We start from the raw sequence: 22133 nt of genomic DNA, 5'->3' as shown, positions 1-22133 counted from the left end.
ACATCTATAACTCTAACTACTCAGGAGGCTGAGATCCGAGGTTCACAGTTCAAAGCCAGGCAGGCAGGAATGTCTGTAAGATGCTTATTTCCAATTAACCACCAAAAAGCCAGAAGTGGAGCTGTTACCCAAGTGGATACCAGCTTTGAGCAAAAGAAAAGCTAAGATGCAGCACCCAGGCCCTAAGTTCAAGTCCCAGTACTGCTGGCACACACATGCACACATACACATACACACACACACCACCACCACCACCACCAACAACAACAACAACAATACACATACACTACACCAAAGAAAGGGATTTTGTATGTATGTGCATGCACAGATGTGTACATGTGTGTGTATTTTGGTGTATACCTTTAAAAAATGAAGGTTGGATACATTATGGAAGATGCTAGCACTTGCTGTGATTAATAAACATTTCTCACATGCCAACCAACTGACAATTGCATGTTATTGTGACTTCACGCATCAACTAAACAACCTCTTTCCATTTGTTCTCAGTGCCAGAACTATGAGCTATGTGGCAGGCTGGGGGTTTTAGACAATGAAAGTCCATGACTATGTCACACTGTATGATGCTATGATAGAACAGCTGTTGGAACAATGAGCCCATCTTGCTCCTGTTTCCTTTACCAACTACAAGAAGCTGGGGAAGCTGAGCAAGTTATTAGGTCTAGACATTTCAGAGGAGGGAGCCAAGTGGTTGGTAGCTGCAGTTGCCTTACATAACTGAAGTTTTGGGGTCATATATTTATAGACTCGGGAGAAGATCTTAGAGATTATTCCAACACGTTTATTTTGCAGTAAAATGAAACAGATGAGGAAAATAACAGTTGAAGGTCACACAGAAAGACAGAAATGGGCTAAGAACCAAGCTTGTCTTGACTGTTTACCTTCTGAATGATGTTGATTTCAACAGCATCATTCCTAGGTGAAAAGTATTATTGGCTTTAAAGTAAAGAAGATTCTTCAATTAAAAAATATGATAAGGAAAGGCAAAGAAATCTAACACACTGAAAGTTCTCAGCAATTGAGTTGGTGGGATTTTAGCATGATAGAGTGATTTTACTTGAAGTAGCTTAAGAAAACTAGATCCAATTAACCTTGAGTTTGTTTCATTCTTTATTCTCTTCAATGACCCAGCGGTGGCTGGCTAGAGGCAGTCAGCTGTCTCATTAGGAAAGGTAAATATAGAGCTGAGTTTAGAATATGATGTTTATTGGTTTGGAAGGAAAGGTTTAATGGGGAAGATGCAGATTTAGGATGGCTTTGCTTTAAAGCTTTTGCAGCTTGTGGGATAGCACTTGGGGTTATATGCACTTTGTGGGGTTATATGGGTTGGGCCAGCACAAACTCTTTCCTAAACCTACTTTGAAGACATGATTAAGAGACTTGAAATGATCCTGATTGCTTCTTTGCCGTTTAAGCCAAACAATTCTGAATTTGCTGATCACTAAGTTCGCAAATCATATCAAAATCTTGCAATACAATCCATTCTCTTCTAAGTGTCATCCTGCTGAATCACAGCTTCGCCATCTTGCTTGCACAGATCTGGAGTTGGTGACACTTGGATGTGCCATTGCGGCCTGTAAATACACGGAAGCTTTCTCTTCAGACCCGCAGAGACCAGGGTTTGCACTTTTCTGGTGTTCCAGTGACACACTGGAAAGGAAGAGTAGAATTCTCACGGTCAGAGTCCTCTGCTGGCACTCTTCTGGCCCTGCCCGACACACCCACCTTCCATATTGCCAGCCACTATTCTGACACCAAATCCCATCACACAGCCTCAGCCACTGGGAATGCCCGAGGGCAGAATCTCTTCACTTCCTAGTCCCTCACTGATTCTCACTGAACACTTTCCATGTAGTAGCCATTCTAGTTGGCTCTGGTTGGAGAGCTGGTGAGAAATAATTTAGAAGTGGTCCCTTGTCGTCTGGCACCCGCAGTCCTTGTAAAACACAGCAGTCCTATCTGCTGGGCAAATCCATAGAATCTATGGGGATTTTAAGTCACCAGGTATGTAGCCATGTTGAAAAGAATCTTTGTTTGAGGTTGGCAGCCTCTGAGGGGCTCTTTTAATGACTGAGCCCTGTGTCACACCACTGGCCAGCTCACTTTACATTCTGTGTGAGTGCCATTGGGAGCTTCGCCACACCACTAGTGTGGAAGAAGTGGAATCTGAGTAACTGAGCGCCATGGTGAGGTCTAGGTCAGAGGAACATGGCTGCACTGTGGTGGGATGACACCACCTAGGAGACCCTAAAGGACTCAGCATTCTTTTCACCTCTTGGCCAAAGCTCTTGGCAGACTTTAGGGCGGGCTGACTGGGGACCCACACATCAACTTTACCCTCCGTGCTGGGGTGTAGGATGACAGATCTGCTGCCCTGGGGCCTCTCCTGCTTCCTCCCAATACCGGAAACCCATCAAGTTCCAACTCTTGCTACACATCAACCCCCAACAGTTTCATGTGCAGACTTTTCAAAGGGATTCTAATGACCGTGGACTCTCTACAGACTCCTCCATGGACATACCCAATCTCCATATAAAGCAGACATTCGGGTTTCCAAGGGGTTTCACAATCCTCAAGGCCACTGCTGTGTCTCTAGTATCAACATGGCACTTGGTATCCATGAGCTAATGGACCTGATCTTATCAGTCTCCTTCCATCACCTCCCTAGTGACTTAAACAAAGAAAGAGTCCCCAAACGGTGGTGACTGACAGCTACCATAGGCTCTTGTGGTGGTTTACCAACCCCATGCAGCCTGAAAGCAGTAAATGCTCCAGGGCTCCCATCTCTAAGTAGGCCTGAATGCAAGCTGCAACTATAAAGGGCTTTCCCACTATTCTCTTGCAAGTTCAAGTGAGTGTTCCACACCACTTGGTGAAGGCTGCCCACATGAGGGAAAGCCTGACATCTCTTCTCTCTGCAGAAGCTTCCCTTGCACTTTGGCAGCTAGCCCAGGCAGCCTGGGCATTTAAGAAGCATCCTACCAAAGTGGTGAACTGGTCCACACAGGCGTTGCGAATCTTCTCTGGGGTGGCAGGGCTGTCAAGCTGGAAAAGCTGCTTCACATTATAATCTGTGCGCTGGGCCCGAGCTGCACGGATGGCATCTTTGATCGCAAAGAAGATGGAGGAGGCCAGGAAGAGGGGTGGCTCCCCTATAGCCTATATAGACAGAGCCCAGAGCAGGGGATCAGTCAGAGCAACCCAGCCTCCATTTCCATGCACAGATCCAGGAGGCCTGGGGCTCCGGATCTCACAAGGCTCCTCCCTGCACCCAGGCCTCACACCAAATAGCAGTAGGAAAGGGCAGCCCAAATTAATCAAATACTGATTTATTCATCTCCTGAATGATTGGACCTCATGGGAAACTTCTTGTAGCTTTTGCTATGTAACTTCCTCTGGTGAAACTATATAAATACAATGCTCTATTAAAAGCTTATAATTGCTAAATAAATATATTATATAGATGTTTTTAAAGCCTGACCTCATACAGGGACTAGCCTGGATGGAATAAATGACCTGTAACTCTGACACCAACACTGGCAGCCCCCCCTAATTACACTCAGTAGCTCCTGGAATCATAGACATAATGGCAAACGATAATAAAAAATACTTATTCACAGAGATTGGCTTTTCTCCACCAAAAACCTAAAGAAGAAGGCATCAGTGTCAGAATCATTAAGGGTGCCTCCTAAAATGAATGTTTCAAGGAACTCCAGAATTACTGAATCAAAAATTCCAGGTGGGTGATCCACTGGGGCGTATTTTTATCATAAACCTCGGTGACCTCCATACAAGATGAAGCATGAGAGCCACCCTCACACACAGCCACAGGAAACCCTGAGATGAGCAAATGAGCATTTCATTGGTTACAACAGATTATCAAGCTTCCTTACCCATGCAGGACTGAGTTTCTGGGGAGATCTAGGACTGTATCAACCAGCTAATGAATTGATTTTCTATCATTATGTCATACTTATTGGGGATGATGCAGAAACAGAGTCCTTCAGGCATTCTGGTCAAGATTGGTAAGTGAAGGAGTGGAGAGAATAACTATGAGGGTACTATGCTCATCTGCAGTGAATGTGCTGATCCTCACAGCACCATGGGAAGGCAATTCTGTCAAATCATGGACCAAGCAACCAGGACACATGTCTAAGATATGCAGGTCAGGGTTTTACCTGTAGGATTTCATTAAGCAATCCCTTCGAATCTACCTAAAGGAGCCTCTGACCATTCAAAGGCAGTGTCCTCAGCCCAGTGAGCGAGGCCTCAGGCAGTAATGCCCAGTGCTCTGCTCTCCTCAGTGAGTACCAACCTTTTTCCTTCTTCCAAAAGACTCCTTCGCAGTCAGCAAGTGGCTGGGCCAAGCCTGTCATTACTACCCCAGTGCAGGTCAGAAGATAGCACTGACCCTGTTGGCCATACCTTGGAGGCATAGATGGCCTTTCTGTTGGGGCAGTCCCGAAGCAGAGACACCCTGAATTCAATGGGGATGCTGCCAAACGCAGGGATCTTATAGGTGCTGGGGCCTCGGGTGTGCAGGCTGCCCTCGGGGGAATAGTGGAGCTCCTCCAGGGTGAAGAGACCAAGGCCTTGGACAAATCCCCCTTCCACCTGCAGAACAATGGACACTGTGGTTACTGTCTGTCCCCTCCCTTAGGACAGATGCCACCAGTCATAGGATGGACAGAAATCCTCACCTGTTGTAGCCTACAGTCTGGAAGGGAATTAATGCAGATCTCAGCCACTAGCCTAGTTATAGCCCCAGCTCCCAGGATAACCACGCTGAGCTTTCACCGGGCAGAACAAAGGCTTTCATTCTGGAGGTCAGTTCAAACCTTGGCAATAATTCTAGGGTCATACAGAACCTGCCATCATGCAGTTAGGAGATGCTCCTTTCATGTTACCACTGGGGAAAGGATGGCCAAAGCTAAGAAGCAAGCTCACAGGAGGAAATGCTTAGATGATAGATTCTTTGAGGTTTACTTGCAGACTGCTGGACACCCACACCCCCCCACACACACACATACTCTTGTCCTCTGGGAGAAGTGTCCCTGCTACCTGAGGCTTACAGGTCACTTTGTATTGGCCCCTGTATCTGTTTTCCCAGTTTCCCACACAGACAGTGATATGTGGTACCACCATAGCTGAACGAGCACTCTGGGAGAGGATGCTGCTAATCATCTTTGCATCTGCAGTGCCCGCCCCCCAGGGAGCCTCTCCAAATGGTGTTTCTGTAAATTAGTGAAATGACTGACTAATGGCTAGATTCCATATTCTCAGTAATTGTCCAATTTGCACAAATGCAATGTATTTTTTCACCAGATGTGCAGAACTGCAACTCTTGATTTTTTTCTCTCTTCTCCTGATTCATCTATTCTGTCCAATAGTCTCATAATTTCGAATAGTAATTTTCTTTGGGTCATCTGCATACCTTTCCTCACTGGGCCTGTAGTGTTGCCCTTGGGGTCCTCCACTATCCCAAGCTTAGCACCAGTTACTTCCCAGAAAATGAAAAACATCTCATATGGAAATGATCTGTGCAATGAGCAGAGATCGTTCTAACCTCTGATCTCATTACCCGGGTATTGATCCCAAACCCAATCTCCCTTCACTCGTAAACACATCCCGTGCCCCCCCCATTCATCATCTTGTTCTGGGGAACATGGGAATTCCCCATGTTCATTGATTTCTGCCTCAAGAATTGGTGGGCTATCATCAGTCTAAATCCCCCTCTGGGAGAGAGAATTCCTAAGTATCATGTTCTAGCTTCCATAAAAAAGAACATTAGCCCTCAGGAGAGGGTCGTGCTGGTGGAACAGTGATTCCCCATGAGCCTCTCACCTGTCCGATATCGATGGCAGGGTTCAAACTGGAGCCAACATCCATGACAATATCTGTTCGGAGGTTCTAGAAGATGGCAACATAGGAGGTCGAAGAAGAAAGGAATATTTAAGGAAACTTAGATGCATCTTGGTGACACTTAAGACTATATATATAAGACCCAATCTAACCAGCATGTCCACAGAAATGCTAAGGCCCCTGCCACATCCTGACTGCCATTGTCATTGCTGAAATTTGAGGTCAGAGCTTGGAACAGCAATGACAATTAGCAAAACCGTGCACATGTGTGAATAGTGGGAGCTGGGTCTGGGGATCCAGGGCTCTGAACATGGAGCTGGAGAGATCATGAAAGCCAGGGGTCACTAAATAAATGATATTCCATGGGCTGCGTCCAGCGCACCCTGTGAATGTAGGGTCTATAGGCTAATAGTCACATGCTTACATGATGAAAAACAGAAAGGAGTCTATTTTGTGACAAGGGAAGTTTCTCTTCAATTCAAACTTCAGTGTCCACACATAATGTCTTTACTAGAGCATAGCCATGTTCACCATGTTCCCATGTGCAACTACTTTGACCCTACAGTGGTAGTGTGGAATGGGTTGAAGCTGAACTGTGAAATCCACAGAGCCTAAAATATGTACTCTCTAACCTTGTATCAAGTGTTTACTCATCCCTAATAAGAGGCATTGTCTTCCCAGGCAGAAATCTGGTCTCTATCAGTTCTTAGGATTAGCATTCCACTGTTTCTCCTGTCTTCCCTCTTAGGACTAAAATTTTATGAACTTCTTACCTTATGATCCCCTGTTAAGCAGTCAATTTCCACTTCAGAGCAAGCCACTCCATAGCTGAAGTAATGGAAGGGCTTCCCAGAGTGGGTCTCAAAGTCATAGCCAATATTGGGTGTTCTGGGAGAGAAAAGAAGATTCTGTGTATAGGTAAGAATAACACCCTTCACACACACACACACACACACACACACACACACACACACACACACACACGAGCATGTACTCCAAAATCCTTAAACCTCAGTGGTAAATTTTTTAATTCAGCTAAGTGTTCAAAAAAACAAAAGCCCATGTGTGTTCAATCTTCTGCACTTGGGGGGATACTGGAGTTCGATATTAGCTGTTCATTTCTCCATGTGAGCCACAGCTTTGGCCCTATTCTGGACCTCTAATGAGACTCAGCCATTCCTAAGCACTTTGTATATGTACCCATTCTTTTCAAGACTTGTGCTGTAATCATTGAGAACAGCAGAGTGATGTTTCCCTGTGTCAACCCCTGGAAAGTTAGAAAGAAAGATGAAGGGTACGTTTGCCCCACAAGAAACACAGCAGTCTCTAAAAACTAATTAACTGAACTAGCATGCAGGTTGTTAGCACCAGTGGCCTGCCTGGGCTGTTTGCACACATTCACCTGCTCACTTTTCTCAAGGTGAAAGGTACCAGAGCAGGATACTGTGACAGCCTGCTGCGTGTAAGCCGCCCCTTCCCAACTCCTGACAGTGTCAAAACTTCCACAAGTAACATGATAAAAAATGTTATAAACAGAGGCCAACGTTCCTTTATGTATTTGGGGTTTATTTTTCCATTTTCACAACTGTACCCAGTTCCAAGTTTTCATAAATCATGTATGTGTGGGATTATATGATTTTTGTGTGTTTTCATACACTCAGAGCTTATAATACACTGTACCTCTGCTATTTCATATATTTCACATAAATAATATGAACTGATAGGACCAGAATTTATACCAAAATAAAACCAACATATGGCGAGGGACAGGACTTTTCCCAAGAGTCTCGTCCACCCCCCACGTCACTGTGTTTATCTACTACAACTTGATAAAATCTTAGCTAAACTCCAAAACCGTAAGAGGAACTTAAGGGACAAAATCTGCAAAAGTTTATATTTGTACAAGCTAAATATGATATCATCTAGAGAACATGGGAAAATATTTCATGTATACATTTATGTAATAACTATACTCAGATCTTCATAATGGTCCCACATTCATGCAAAGTATTTTAAAACTGATGTTGAACAAATTTCCTATCTACTGATAGTTGAAAGAAAAGTTCTCATTACATTTCTCAGTGATAACTAAAGCAATAAACCCACAGTAAATATGATTGTTGATTTTATAGCTCCTACATCAGATAAGCAGGGTTTCTACACATTCAACTTCCGCTGAATTTTAAAGCTGCAGAAGCCATGCACTCCCTCTACATCTCACTGTATTAATAAAGTCCAGCTGTACTCTGCATAAAAGCTCAGGGACAGAGTCACAAGTTTGGCCTAGTGGTAAAGTGCTCACCTAGCATGCACAATGTCCTGGGTTTGATTCTTTGGTATCACATACAAAGAAAAAGCTGGAAGTGGCACTGCGGCTCAAGTAGCAGGGCACTAGCCTTGAGCAAAAAGTGTCCACAGACAGTGTCCAGGCCCTGAGTTCAAACCGGATGTCTAGTACAAGAGGCACATGAGTTACAGTGATGCCCAACTCAGAGTAACAGAGCCCTGGATCTTAAAGAAAGTGCAGGCAGAATTTCCCTGATTGCCTTCCCTTAGTCAAATAGTCCACTATACGGGAGGAACTGGAACTTGGATCTTGGGATACAAAAGCTCCTCCTTTCACCTTCTTGGTCCATGGTTTGTTAATCGCACATGACAGTGCATCTTTAGACTGAAATTTATAGACTGAAATCTCCTCTCCTGATGAGACAGAGTTTGGGGAGAACTGGGGTAATTTTTGTTTTGTTTTGCTTTTGTTTATGTTTTAACATCAGGCTAATAGCATGTGAAACTGAAGGGGGCTTTGGAGCTCAGGGTGACAATACATGAAGATGGGCAGGAACCAGACCAGACTTACTTATAAAACCCAGTAGCAGATAGGCTCACTCTGTCCACATAGGCAGCTGAGATCTGAGGAGAGGAAATAATCATGAGGAAGAGACAGGATGGTTTCTAGAAAGCGTGGTGCACTGCTAAGTTTTCCTGAGCTGACTCTGCATCCAGAAGCCAATCCACTCATTTTATTAGCAACCTCATCTCCTTACCTATTACCTTGCATCCTCATTGAGATGACCAGCACCAGGTCTGCATGATGCAGAGCCTGGAATATAGCAGTGGCCTTTAACTGGCCTTCTTGCCTCCAGTCATCTCCCAGAATTGTCACCATACCACATGGAGGCCTGTCCCCTCCTCTGGACTTTTGGATGGTTTCCAAATGCCTATGGAGCAAAGGTCTGCTGTTCAGGGCCACTGTCTGCTCTCTGGCCTTTTGACAACCCATCCAAGCTCAAACACGATCCATCTCTTAATCCTGCAGTGACCCTAACAGTTATGTGGCTCCACTGCTATTTTTTCCCTTAACAATTAGCACAGATTTGCCACTTTTTTTTTTAAATTTTTTGCCGGTCCTGGGCTTAAGCTCAGGGCCTGAGCACTGCCCTTGGACTTTCTCAAGGCCAGAGCACTACCACTTGAGCCTCAGCACCACTTCCGGCTTTTTTCTGTGTATGTGGTACTGAGGAATTGAACCCCGGTCTTCGTGCATGCTAGGCAAGCACTCCACCACTAGGTCGAACTCCCGGCCCTTTGCCACTTCTTAATCACCTCCCTCTGATGACTTTACCCTACTCAGGCCATTACAGAAGCAAGTCTCTGTTGAGATCATTTGCTTTAGCATATTAACCTTATATGTAGTTTCCTATTAAGAAATCTACCCATCCATTCTTTTTTTACCCATTTAATAGATTTCTCAGTATTCCCAGGACTAGTACAACATGAACATTTAAGCTATGTTTTATGTAATTTTTAATCATCAAGCTCTCTACTAGGTATCAGATGACAATTAGCACTTCACATGTTATTTTAATATTCATTATAACCATGTATGATCTGAATGATTAGTATCCTCATTCTGTAGATGAAGAAAGCTAAGGCTCAAAGAAAAAGATTGTGGCCTAGGATACATATGATAATAGGATACATTTAATGATGTGTGTGTGCATATTGGTGATTACTAATTATTTATTGAGGTTATCTGCTCACCAGTGACATTGAACTATGTGGCTGGTAGTGACAACAAAGTTCTCGTCACCAAGTCAGAGAAAGAAACTTGTCAATGGTGTATGAAAACAGTAAAATTGTCAGACAAATCCATGCTAAAAAGCAATCTACCAGAATCAAGCTATATCCTAATGTAGCAGTGCTCCCTAGCAAGGTAGAAAGGTAAGTTGAGGTCATGGGAAGCTGACACATGTAAAGGTTAATAGCTGTAATGGAGTAGCTTGTTTTCTTTGAATCTGTGGAGGGTGATTTGTACTATCTGCTGGTTCATACATAGTCCTGTGTCACTGTTATATGAAATTCTTCCATTCCAACAATAGAAGGCGATACAACAGAGCCACCACTGACATTTCTGTCTGTTGGTGGAGTTACAGACTCCCACTCAAAATAAGCTTCCTTGAAGCCTCCTTCTGAGGGTTTCTAAGGTGCAGGCATCTGGTCTGGAACTCACAGAACTGAGCTTATTTTTCATAGGAGTTTTGTTCTGTTGTTCCTAAAATTACAGGAGTGACAAAAAGCTCTTGAGAGACATTTTCTCCTGAATCTCTGCTGGATGGCATCTCAGTGGCCCCAGACTCAAGAGCTGGGCAGGAGGACGAATTGCCAGAGGCAGTCATCAGGGAGATGAAGTTTTGAAAAAGACACTGTTCCATGGAGTCTGCTAGACACATGAGGTGTGGGACCTGGCCCAAGTGAGTAGACATTGCACGGACGTTTCTCTCATTTTCAAAAGTAGCTTAGATGAGCTGAGACTTACCCATTCTTCCCAGGAGCCATTGGGATTCTTTTTCTTGAAGGGTTCAAGCCTTTCCAGGATGGTTTGACAAGCTGCCTAAAGAACACCACCACCACACATCAGACTCATCAGTCCTCTGCTTCCACAGCCCAGGTGACACCAAAGCCATGAGTAAAACCCAAGAGCCTGAACAGGGCCACCATCAGCCAGCACTGTGCCCGTGGTGCCACTCAGACAGCCCTGATACCCTCTAGGAATGACTGAGGCCCAGAGGGAAGCCAAGAGGGCCTGCCACTGGTCCTAGTCTGACCCAGTTCCTAAGATGTCAGAGACCTGAGAGGCAAGTACTTGGTTTCATGAAGCTCTTGGTTTGAGCTCTCAGTAAAGAGCTCTGATTGGCTGACCTCAGAACCACGTTTTAGTTTAAGACCATTATCATGTGACCACTTTTAACACCAGGAAGTACACCTTTCCAGTTTCCTTTCAACAATCCCTCCACCTCGGCCCCTGCCTTTCAGTCTTTGAAAAAAGTGAGTCCAATAACAATCTTCTTTTAGCCTGATGTTTGGAGGGACAGAATCCTCCTGGATGATGAGACAAAGCCCTGCCCAAGCAGGCTCCCAAACCCTGCACTGGTCCTAAGCTGCGCCAGCTCCCACACACTCCTTACATAAACAGCCTGACCATTGATGTCGGCACTGGCTGAAGCAGCCGTGGGGGAGGTGTTGGGCACGGTGTTAGTGCTTGTCTCACTGATGTAAATCTTGGAGATGGGGATTTTCAGAGCTCGGCTGGCCACCTGTGAAAAGAGACATCATCACGCGCTAGGGAAGAGATTATCATAGGGCTTGGCAGCCTTCTTCCCAAGATAAGGTTTAGGTTTCTGGCTAAAGGCAAGAAAATAATTTTGTCAGCTCTAATCCTATTGATTCTGAGATGTTCTCACATCTGGTTGAATTTGAAGGGACATGTTATTGTGTGGTTTGGCTGGATAAAACATCCATAAACCCATGGTGACTGAAAGTGCCTATTTAAGAAGCAATTGCTTTTTGCAGAGTCCAGTCTTGCCACTTCTCAGGAGCCAAGCAGAAGTGCTGGCTCCAATTCAGTGCCTTTATCCCAGCTCCCCCATCAGGATCCTCACAGTGTGGGGAAATGGCTGCCTTATCATGCATCCACCTTTATACCCAGACCCCCAGGGTTAGAGAACGATGGAAGCAACTCAGAGACCTTCCTGACAATCCCCTTGCACAGAAGAGGAAACTGAGGCTGGAAAGGGTGAAGAGTTATCCAAGACCACAAGGAAAGGAAGTCCCATGCCTGCTGCTTCTTCTGGCACATACTGCTGCTCAATTTCTCACAGCACCCTCCCTCTCAATAGACACCACGGTGCTGGAGAGCCATCCCCAGTCTCCAGGCAGCTCACCTGGACCATCTTGGTGTGAAGGCCTTGGCCCATTTCAGTGCCCCCATGGGTCAGCAATACAGAGCCATCTGTGTACACATGAATCAGGGCTCCTCCCTAAGAAGAGAAAAAGTGATCAAAAACAAAATTTGGTACGTCCTAACTTAGCTTAAACCTTGGGACCAAGGGGTATGGAGCCTAGGAAAAAAAGAAAACCATCAGTAATATTTTAGATACACATCCCAGATAAAAATTCTGTAGTATAAATCTCATTGATTCCCTAGCCCTGCCATAGTTTTCAAAAATGCTTTCTTTTGTATCTTTCTCTTTGTAGCTCAACCTCAGAGACCTGAGGTTGTGCTTCTACTACACATAAATAAAACAGGATGAGAAAGCAAAGCAGCAATGCACACAGTCAGAAAGGGTAAAACACAGAATGCTAGCCAAGATCTCTTGGGCTGTTACTATCTGATGAATCTTGGATCAAGAACAAGGTACAAGTTCAACTTTTCATCTCAACAGTAAAGAGCTCCCGGTCAGTTCTGTTACCAGTGAAGGATTGCCCTTACAATACTGAAAGTGGGGAACAGAAAGACAAGAGCTGGAGCCCACAGTCCAGTGGAACTAGACAAAATTCTACAAAGCAATTACCTGATTCAGAAAAGGAAGAGTGAAGCTTATTCCAAACTTGGTGGGGATTATACACAGTCCTCTCTTTTTCCAGCAGTTTTCCCTGGGGGAAAAAGAAATGTTCTTGTAGCTTTTTCCTGATGTGTTTTTATCTGATTGGATATGTTTTCAGTCAGTATCTCAGATTCAAAATAGAATAAAACATGAGCCATATCTATATAATTAATTATCATATCTGAGTAGTATTCAATAATGGAGGCAAAAGTAAGAGGCGGGAATTTGGATTCTGGAGTTTGCAGTGCACGTGGTATCAGCTGGGAATCTTTTCTTCAAAGAACCATCACTCTTCCTCCCTGATCAAAATTTACATGGGGTCAGTGAGCTCCAGTGATCTTGGACTGACCTTGACATAGACAGGAAGGTAAGGGTGCTTTCTCTGTGCTTGACACTTGCTTATCTGCCTAATTCCATGAAGAACACAAAGTCAGGATAATTACCCCTATTTTGCAGATGATGAAACTGAAATGTACTCCAGAGAGATCAAATTCATAGATGAGTGTCAGAGGCAGGCATGTAACTTCAGTGTTCTTAGTCCTGAACCAATGCCCTAAATAACACAGTGTTCTCAGGAGGAACACAAGTAGATAAAGATAAACCACAAGTGATGCCCACTGATGCTGAGTGCAGGTTTGAGCCCCCTGCCTCATTACAGGATCTAAAGAAAGGAAGCTATAGTGGATTGCCAAAGTAAACAGCCTATAAGGATCCAAATTTAGTTTTCTACAGGTGTTTAACCAATTCTGCCAACACCATTTGTTGAGGAGGCTGTCTTTCTTCCATCCTACTTTTTTGGCTCCCGTATTGAAGATTAGGTGGCCACAAGTCTGTGGGTTAATTTCGGTGTCTGATTTCCCTCATTTTTAATAATTAGTATACATCTAGGATTTTCCTAGCAGAAGATCACAGCAACTCAAAATCTATGTACAGATGACATATGTACATAGAAGGATGCTAAGCAAAATGAACTCCAGGATATGGAAGCAAGAGGTTTATCTTTGTGGTTGCTGTCTTCAGTGTACTATGTGAAGTTATTTCTTTACGATTTTGTTTTTGCCCCTTATGGTTTATCCCCTGTTGTTACTGTATCTGACATTGGTACCCAGTATATTGTAAATATATCTATTTGTTTATTTGAATTATGGAAGGAAAGGGGAAAGACAAGATGATGAGACAAAGAACAAAGGGTGAGCCAATGTAACCACGATAATTCACAAGACAATATGTTGAAAATGAACTTTACAACTTGGGAGGGGGATAGGGAAAGGGAAAGTGAGAGAAAAACATGGGGCAGGGTAACAACATTCAAGAAGAAATGTACTCACTGCCTTACAAATGTAAGTGTAACCCCTCTGTACATCATCCTGGCAAATAATTTTTTAAGGATATAATTAATGTACTCACTACCTTACGAATGTAACTGTAATCCCTCTACACATTACCCTGACAATAAAATAACAATAATAAAATTAATAGCCTCCTAAATTACCCATTCAATTGAAAGCTGCATACATAACTGGAGTTCAACAGAGATGCTATAGAATAGAAAACCCAAGAGAACTCCAGAACATGAGCTTCTTCAATCTGCCACTTACTTGTTGAACTTGTCCACCTCATTCCTCCGAGCATGGTACTGAGAGCTCGCTAAACATTCATCCCAGCACCTGGGTAAGGTAAATCCCTCAAGTTTCTGGTTGTAGTGTGTCAGGTCCCCTTCTTTGTACATATTTTTTCTCCGCACCTTCCCAAGGAGAGAAACATTTAGACCATGTTAGTGCCAAGGGACTGGTGGTGTGTATGTGGTAGAGAGGGGAGGGGAGTAAGGAAGGATCACAAAAGACAAGTTTCCATTGTCCTCAGCAGCGCTTGCTCATCCTCTACAACCATGGAGGATGTCCAAGGTGTAAATTCATCCTTCACCCAAAGTAGGCCAACCTACAGACTTACTTCCTCTGCAGGCAGTCCACAGGTCACTGCGACTTCACTCATCCAGCACTCAGCAATGAGCATCCCTTGAGGTCCCCCAAAACCCCTGAAAGCTGTGTTAGAGGGCAGGTTGGTCTTGCACAACCGCCCAGTGCCTCTGATGTTGGGGATGTTGTAGCAGTTGTCCATGTGGAATAGAGCTCGTTCCATTATCTGAAGTGGAAGAAACCAGAATGGAGAGAGGGCTGCACTGATTTCATGGACTTCTCAGAGTAGAAACACCAAGGACTATACACAGAGCTGCCACCTCCCCACTAAGTGCTCTTCTTTGGGCCCAAATTAGACCTGTCCCAAGACATTGCAACAGCCTCTCTGCTATCCCTTGAGTGCCTATAAAGATCCTCATCCAGCTCCTCTAGCTAGAACCCTTCCCAAATGGCTTGTTAAACTTAGCACTTGAGGGCCAGGAGTGTGGCCTAGTGGTAGAATGCTCACCTAGCATTCATGAAGTCCTGGGTTCAATTCCTTGGTACCACATACACAGAAAAAGCTGAAAGTGGTACTGTGGCTCAAGTGGTAGAGTACTAGCCTTGAGAAAGCTAAAGAATAGTGCCCAGACCCTGAGTTCAAGCCCCAGGACTGGCAAAACAAAACAAAACAAAAACTAACACTAGACTCTTAAAAAAATAGGCCAGGAGTTAGGCCTACTGGTAGAGTGTTTGCCTAGCATGCATGAAGACCTGGATTGGATTCCTTGGTACCATATACGTAGAAAAAAGCCAGAAGTGGTGCTGTGGCTCAAGTGATAGAGCTCTAGTCTTGCCTACCGACAGTGCTCAGGCCCTGATTTCAAGCCCAGGACTGGTTAAAAAAATAATAATGGTTGAATTTTATTATACCACTATCGATTCGTTTCTATTTCCATTGGAGTTTTACTACAAGTGGTTGAGTCCAAAACCTCCATAGGCCATGTTAGGAAAAAGCAGCCTCATTCTCATATAGCCTCTCCTTTATCTGCTCCATTGTTAAATGTTTGATATTGCTGTATTTTTGCCTTTTTCAGTTTTAGAATTTCGTATTGTCTTCCCTCTACAGAAAAGGAGAATCCGATTCCTGCCTCTTCCTCTTTCTCACATACATAAGAGCTACTTCTCTCCTGATATAACTGTATTTTCATCTAATCAATAGCTTAATATTCCAGCTGACCCATGCATGTTCCACTTGAATTAGTCCTGCCATCATCCCCTCCCCTTACGTAGTAAAGTTGAAGTCAGGTCCTCAAGCTTGCTAGACAACTACTTTACCACTTAAGCAATGCCCATAGTCTCTTTCTCTTACTTGACACACCTTACATGTAATCATTGACTTTATTCTTTCAGTTGTGACGTTTTTTTCTAGTCCCACTTAAAGGTTTCCCTGATTCCTTTTTAGAACATGGATTGTTCAGCTGACTACACTAAGCCTGATGAGCCCTCTGGATTGGAGTCTTTAGGTTGCAAGTGGCAACCTAACTTACTGGAAGTCCCATAGAGGTTTGGGAACAAATAGTTGAGTTGTAGCTAATCATGGTAGCCAAGTTTCAGTTACTCACAGATGGCCAACGGATGGGACCATGTTGAAATGAGGCAAGCGCCAAGCTCGAACCAATCAAACTATTTCTGTGCCTCACTTCTGTCTTCTGCCCACAAATGCCACTCGCCCACACCATGAAGCTGAACTCCCTGAGCCTCTCCTGATTCTGAAGGTTGTCAGTTCCTTTATTCTACTAAACTGAATTGATCTAAAGTGGGGTTTTTTGGTCTAAAGTTCTTATGTTAACTATATATTCATATTGCATGCACCTTAAACACAAATTAACAAAAAGTTTTAACTAGTACTTGCTACTTAATTATTTCTAGAAAAAAAGGATTGTAAATAAGAAGGATGATTTTGTAATCAGAGAAGTAATACAACCATCCCTATGATTTAGCGATTAGCCAAGGGTGAGAACCTGAAGGTAAGGTCCAGTTAGGAGGCTCTTGCAACAGTTGGCAAGAATTGGGGAGAAAACAGATGGTGGAACATGTGCCTGACCCCTAGTTCCCCCACTCCACACATACACACATATACAATCTCCACTGCAGGGACAGGTCCTACTTACAGCCCGAGACAGATCCTGAGTGTTGCCTGAATTGCTGAAGTGATCCACTTCCAAAGCCACAATCTTCCCATTCTTCATAAAGCCAACCTGATTTTGAGAGAGAGAGAGAGTGATGATTCAACAATGCTCTCACTCTGTCTGTAGCCTTCCCTCCCCAATTATGCTGCCTTCCAGAAGCAGAAAGGCCAGGATATCACGCCATGAAACAAAGGTGACTTTGAGAGATCACCAGGTTGTAACTGGTAAACAGACCCCCTCAAAGCTTTGGCCCACAGATAATAAAAGTTCTTCTCTGAAACAGCCTGTGTATGCCAATCCATCCTTGTCCTTACTTAAGTACAAAAAACCCACAACCTTTAGAGACTAATTTAAAAGTATAGATACAGAGAGACCCTAAAAGATCAAACTACTTTCTTGAAACTCACAAGAATTTAGGAATCAGAGAAATACAAACCCCTTCTGGAAGTTAAATCATGACACAAAGTCAGAATAGGTGACATACAGGATGAGGCTAAATGAAAAGACCTCCAGGATATGGAAACAAGAGCCATATAACGTGTGATTGTTGTTCTTAATGTACTATGTTATTTCTCATCTCTTTTGTTGTCCCTTGGTTATTCTCATATTGTTACAGTATCTTACCTTATTATCTGATATATTGTATATACATCTATTTGTTTATTTGAAATAGGATAGGGAAGGGGGAAAACAAGATGAGGGGAGGGGGTGGGGGGAGGAAAAGGGGGACAAAAAATGAGAAGGAGTATCAAGATTTGTGAAGTAATGTACCTTGTATTTGGCGAATATAACTGTAACCCTTCTATTAATTATGATACATTTTTTAAAAGAATATACTCATTACTGACCTATGTTACTGTAACCCCTCTGTTCATCACCTTTACAATAAAAATAAACTTAAAAATTTAAAAAGCCAGAATAGGTGAAAGGGGAATTGTCAAGGCCATTTGGTGGGGAAAGATGACTTCCAGGTTTATAGAACGAGGCTGAACCCTCTAAGTAAAGAGATATTAACTCATAGAGAGAAAGTACGTGCTGGTCAGAACAGGAAATGGTCATTCACAGAAACCCAGAGAAGGAATTGTTCCAGGAAGAAGTTTGGATAATTCTTGACTATGTACAAACAGATAGTATGCTCAACCTCACAGCCACATAGGACTCTTGGAAGTGTTTTTTCTAACTTAAGCTGCTAAAGTGCCATTATGATTGCTTGAACATGCATATATATCAGGTGCCCTGGATGCTGGGATTTCTCCAAATCTGCTGACAAATGTCTCTTGCCCTGAGTGGCCACAGACCAGATTTAGACTACCACAGATCCACAGAAGTCATGAGCTCCAGCTCGTGACATCTCTGGAGGGTTGGCTGCTAGCCATCTCCAATACATCTTTCTATGTGGCTCGTGATCTATTTGAGTTTCTCACAGCGCTATCTCTTCATGACCTTCTACAGAAAGCTATGCAATAACTAAGAGTGACACCAAGGCTCCCTGGACCCTTATGCCCAAGGTTCTTACAAGAGGACCTTTCCCACCCTGACACACACTCCCCGTCAACAACCTTGTATCTGGCCAGGAAGGGATGTCTGCCTCCAGTTATCAGCATGTCCTCGTCACGGTCCAGCACACAGCGCACAGGGTGGCCTGTCCTAAGAGAAGAATCAAGAAGGCTAGAAACCTGTGAACCCTCAATAATCCAAAGCTCTGTGAGGCTCAGTGATGTGAATGGCACAGGAGCCTTCATTTTCCACCTGGCACACCAAGTAGACTGATCCAGAGCTGCTTTGCTGTGCAGGCACTGTGGGACAAAACAAAGAGCATGGGGCCAGGAGGCCTATGCTGTCCCCAGGCTCTCCTGGCCAGTGAGGGGAGCTGTGATGCAGGTCCATAGGTCAGGACACAAAGGAAGAGGTGCACGTGACCCTCGCCCTTATTCCCAAGGTTGTAAAGACAGAAATCTGTGAGAATTCCAAACACAGAAAAACTGCGTCCAAGAGGAGAAAATCTGGCAAAGGTTGGCTTTCTTCATCTTCCCAAGTTTTGGAACTCACTTATATGCGGCCAAGGCCGTCACTGTGGACACCACAGTGCTTCTGGTCTCCTTGCCTCCAAAGCCTCCTCCCATTCTCTTCACTCGGACTACAATCCGGTTTTCTGGAACGCCCAACATTTTTGCAACAAAGTTCTATGGGAAGACCAAAAAACAAGAACAACAACAAAAAAGGCACTGTTGTGTATCTTCTTGCCTTTTCCCAAGGTGGACTCACCTGCCCAGCAAGCATGGACCTAATGACTGCTATAAATTTTAGAATTCCTGGGATGGAAATTCCCTCCCCTTCCATGGCTGAGTGGTCTTGGAGTCCGGCACTCTCTCATCACTACAGGCTGAACTCACGCTATCTAATACTTGTTTGTAACCAGAGAGACAAGATCACCACATACTTCCAAAGCTGAACTATCTGTTGGAAGGCCAACACTGAAGGGTAGGACTGGCTGCCCAAATCCTGACAACTACTGTCACAGTCAATAATATTCAGGCTTAGCCCTACCCTTCGTGTTAAAAAAATAATAAAAGAATAATTAAGGGGAAGATATGCCTTGACCAAGGCCATATGGCAAATGAGATGAGTTTCTAATATTGAAATTCATTGCTATAAAGCCCTGCTAGACTCCATTTAACAGATGAGAAAACAGAAGCAGGAAAATATTAAGGAACAAGTTCAATGATATCATCTCCCTGGTGACAGAGTCTGGCGCCATGTCCACTATGCCCAACTCCCTTCCATGGTCAGCCCAGAGTTTCATCTTCTCATTTACACTCTGCTCTCCTGGGTCTTCTAGGGACACTCTAGTCATATCCCCTATACTCTGAGTGAGTTAATCCAAGGTCACCTACCTGGGTCTTCATGGTGTTCTGTGTGCTCACAAAAAGTTCCATCTCCCCTGATTCGCCTTTTGGGACAGCGATGGTACAGTGAGTCTCCAGGTAGAAGTGCTCTTGGCCACCAATGTACAACTCTCCTGGGGAAGCAATGAGAGCCCTACTGTGAGCTAGTGAGCTGCCTGTTCACGCACCTGTGAACCTCTGGGCTCCCTGACTGTGGTGCAAAAGGGACAATGTTATAACTATTTGGTTGTCATATACCATCTTTGGTCTTTCCCTCAACAAAGAAACTGGAATGGCCCTGAAACAACAGGTACCAAGTCTTCTCACTTCAGCTAGTGGACATTATGTCTTTCTAAAACTACCATGAAACTTTAGAAAAGGAAAGGGCGAAATCAACTGATATGATTTAAAAGCTAAAAACAGATCTTCTTCCAAAACTAAAGCAATCAGACTCAGTGGAGTTAGCTGGCTTGCTAGTGACTTTAGCAATGCCAAAGAAACAGTGTTAAAATGATGCTTATTGGCAACCTTGTCCTGGGCTGAGAGCAGTGGACGTATTTTCTCAGGGACAGAACAGAGGAGACTGGGGAGGACAAACAGAAAAGAAAGCCAGTAGAGGATGGGCAAGAAACAACTTCAGCCAAAGAGTCTGTGTGGTTAAAGGCTCGACAGACCCCAAATCAGCCACAGTTCAGCCATTTTCTTCCTTTCTTTCCCAAGTCAGAAAACACTGCACATAATCTTTTTAGGACTGTATAAGTACGTTCAGCCCGTGGGCAGAAGAGTGGCTCCAACCCAGCTAGCCACCCACTGTTTTGTTATAAATGTCAGAAGAATCTTCTGTTGGCAAATGTTTGTCAATTCCTTCTCTGCCTCCAAGGCTGCCCAAGTATGTTCTGAATTTCATTGATCAACGGAGTCAATGCCACCACCTGGCACAGATGTACCTGAGACAACATTGTCTGCTTCAGAAAATCCTTTCTTGAGGTCTCCTTTCTCGATCTTCAGCTCAGGATTATAAAAGGAGTTGTTTTTTATAGCATCCTGGGGATCAAAAGGAAACCAGTGATGTGGTGTTCAGAGAGAGGAAGACAGTGATAAGGGAAGTGAAGGGCAATTTAATTTGTTGCTTCACTCCTCATATAGGACTCTGTAGGAGTTTATGACTTGACGTTCTCTGTTGTAACCCAGAGAAACATGACTCCCATTTCTGCATCTGTAGATGAATCACTGGGAAATGCTCAAAACAAAGCACAAAGAATCCCAGAAGGAATGAACTGAAGCCAACATTTGGGGGGGAAGAAAAGCTCAGTTAAGCTGTTTATGAACTTAACTCTAAGACATGGTAGAAATTCTAAAATATACTTACAGGTGTTCTTTATTTGTGCTGAGATTACATCCTGACAAATCTGCCATATGTTGCAAATACCATAAGTTCAAATGTATTTAACTCATGCCCAACCTGCTGAACATGATAGCTTAGCCTAATCATCAAACACAAACCCTCCTTTAAAATAGAGTGGAATGTATTGTGTAACTTACTGAATAGCAAACTGAAAGTGAGCAACAAAACAAAATAGCTGTTCAGTAGGCTTTTGCACCACTGCAAACTTGAAAAACCAAAAAACTCATTTAAATAGAACTGGAGTACATTGGGGACCATCTGTAGTCAAATCCCCACTCATTGTTCCCATCTGCTGTGGAGGTGCTAATCAATGTGCCTTCGGAGCTCGCTCCTCTATACAAGAGCCAGTTCCCACTTACCTCAATTGTGATAATGGCTGGCAGATCTTCATAGGTGATTTTCACCCCTTGAGCAGCTCTCTGTGCATGTTCTGGGGTGTCTGTGACCACAGCACCAATGACATGCCCCATACAAGTAACCTAGGAGAGGAGACAGGCTGTCAAAGGGCATAACTAAAAGCTCTTCATGAAGCAGTCATTTATGGATGGTTCACAAGGGCCAAGGAAGTGTCTGTCCCTACAATCAATCCTCTAATTTTAGGAATGTCCTAGGGCCTTTTCATTTCTTTAACCTACTGACTGAGCTTTCATGGCTCTTAATAAATGCTTAGAAAAAGGGAGAGGGGTAAGTACAGGATATAGAGATGACTAGTCTCAGTGATTTCATCTCAAATGACCAGGTCTGACATTTTAATTCTGGTAGTTACGCAAGAAACTACACAAGATGGAATATAGACATTGGTTACACCTATCTGCCATAAGCAAAATGGGAGCTGTGGAACCAGAAAGTGTGTTTGTCAATTGTGTTCTAACACCGAATGTCTTCATATGAAGAACTGGAGACTGGGAAAGCCAGGCTCTAATGGTCTGATTACAGGTCCTAGGATTTGACTCAGTTTTAGCATCATTTTATCACACCACTATCTTTCATAT

At 43.8% G+C, this 22133-nt stretch overlaps 1 protein-coding gene across 1 annotated transcript in view; it reads right to left on the bottom strand.

Annotated features, from left to right (window-relative positions):
- Positions 1-785: 785 nt before the first annotated feature.
- Xdh (xanthine dehydrogenase) overlaps positions 786-22133 on the bottom strand; it is a 55634-nt gene continuing 34286 nt past the window's right edge. Inside the window, exons 19-36 of the mRNA XM_090337205.1 lie at positions 21501-21620; positions 20684-20780; positions 19746-19870; positions 18901-19034; positions 18411-18498; positions 16834-16920; positions 14715-14906; positions 14363-14508; positions 12732-12813; positions 12102-12197; positions 11346-11474; positions 10697-10771; positions 8738-8790; positions 6654-6768; positions 5863-5928; positions 4444-4632; positions 3001-3177; positions 786-1668 (exon numbers count right to left, since the gene is read on the bottom strand). Coding sequence (XP_090193331.1) covers positions 1618-1668; positions 3001-3177; positions 4444-4632; positions 5863-5928; positions 6654-6768; positions 8738-8790; positions 10697-10771; positions 11346-11474; positions 12102-12197; positions 12732-12813; positions 14363-14508; positions 14715-14906; positions 16834-16920; positions 18411-18498; positions 18901-19034; positions 19746-19870; positions 20684-20780; positions 21501-21620 — 2022 coding nt within the window. The 3' untranslated portion in view covers positions 786-1617. The remainder of the gene's footprint in view (positions 1669-3000; positions 3178-4443; positions 4633-5862; positions 5929-6653; positions 6769-8737; positions 8791-10696; positions 10772-11345; positions 11475-12101; positions 12198-12731; positions 12814-14362; positions 14509-14714; positions 14907-16833; positions 16921-18410; positions 18499-18900; positions 19035-19745; positions 19871-20683; positions 20781-21500; positions 21621-22133) is intronic.

Source organism: Megascapheus bottae, chromosome 7, assembly GCF_031878675.1.
Source record: "Megascapheus bottae isolate mThoBot1 chromosome 7, mThoBot2.hap1, whole genome shotgun sequence".
Taxonomy (NCBI): domain Eukaryota; kingdom Metazoa; phylum Chordata; class Mammalia; order Rodentia; family Geomyidae; genus Megascapheus; species Megascapheus bottae.
This window is presented reverse-complemented; position numbering and strand designations above follow the sequence as displayed.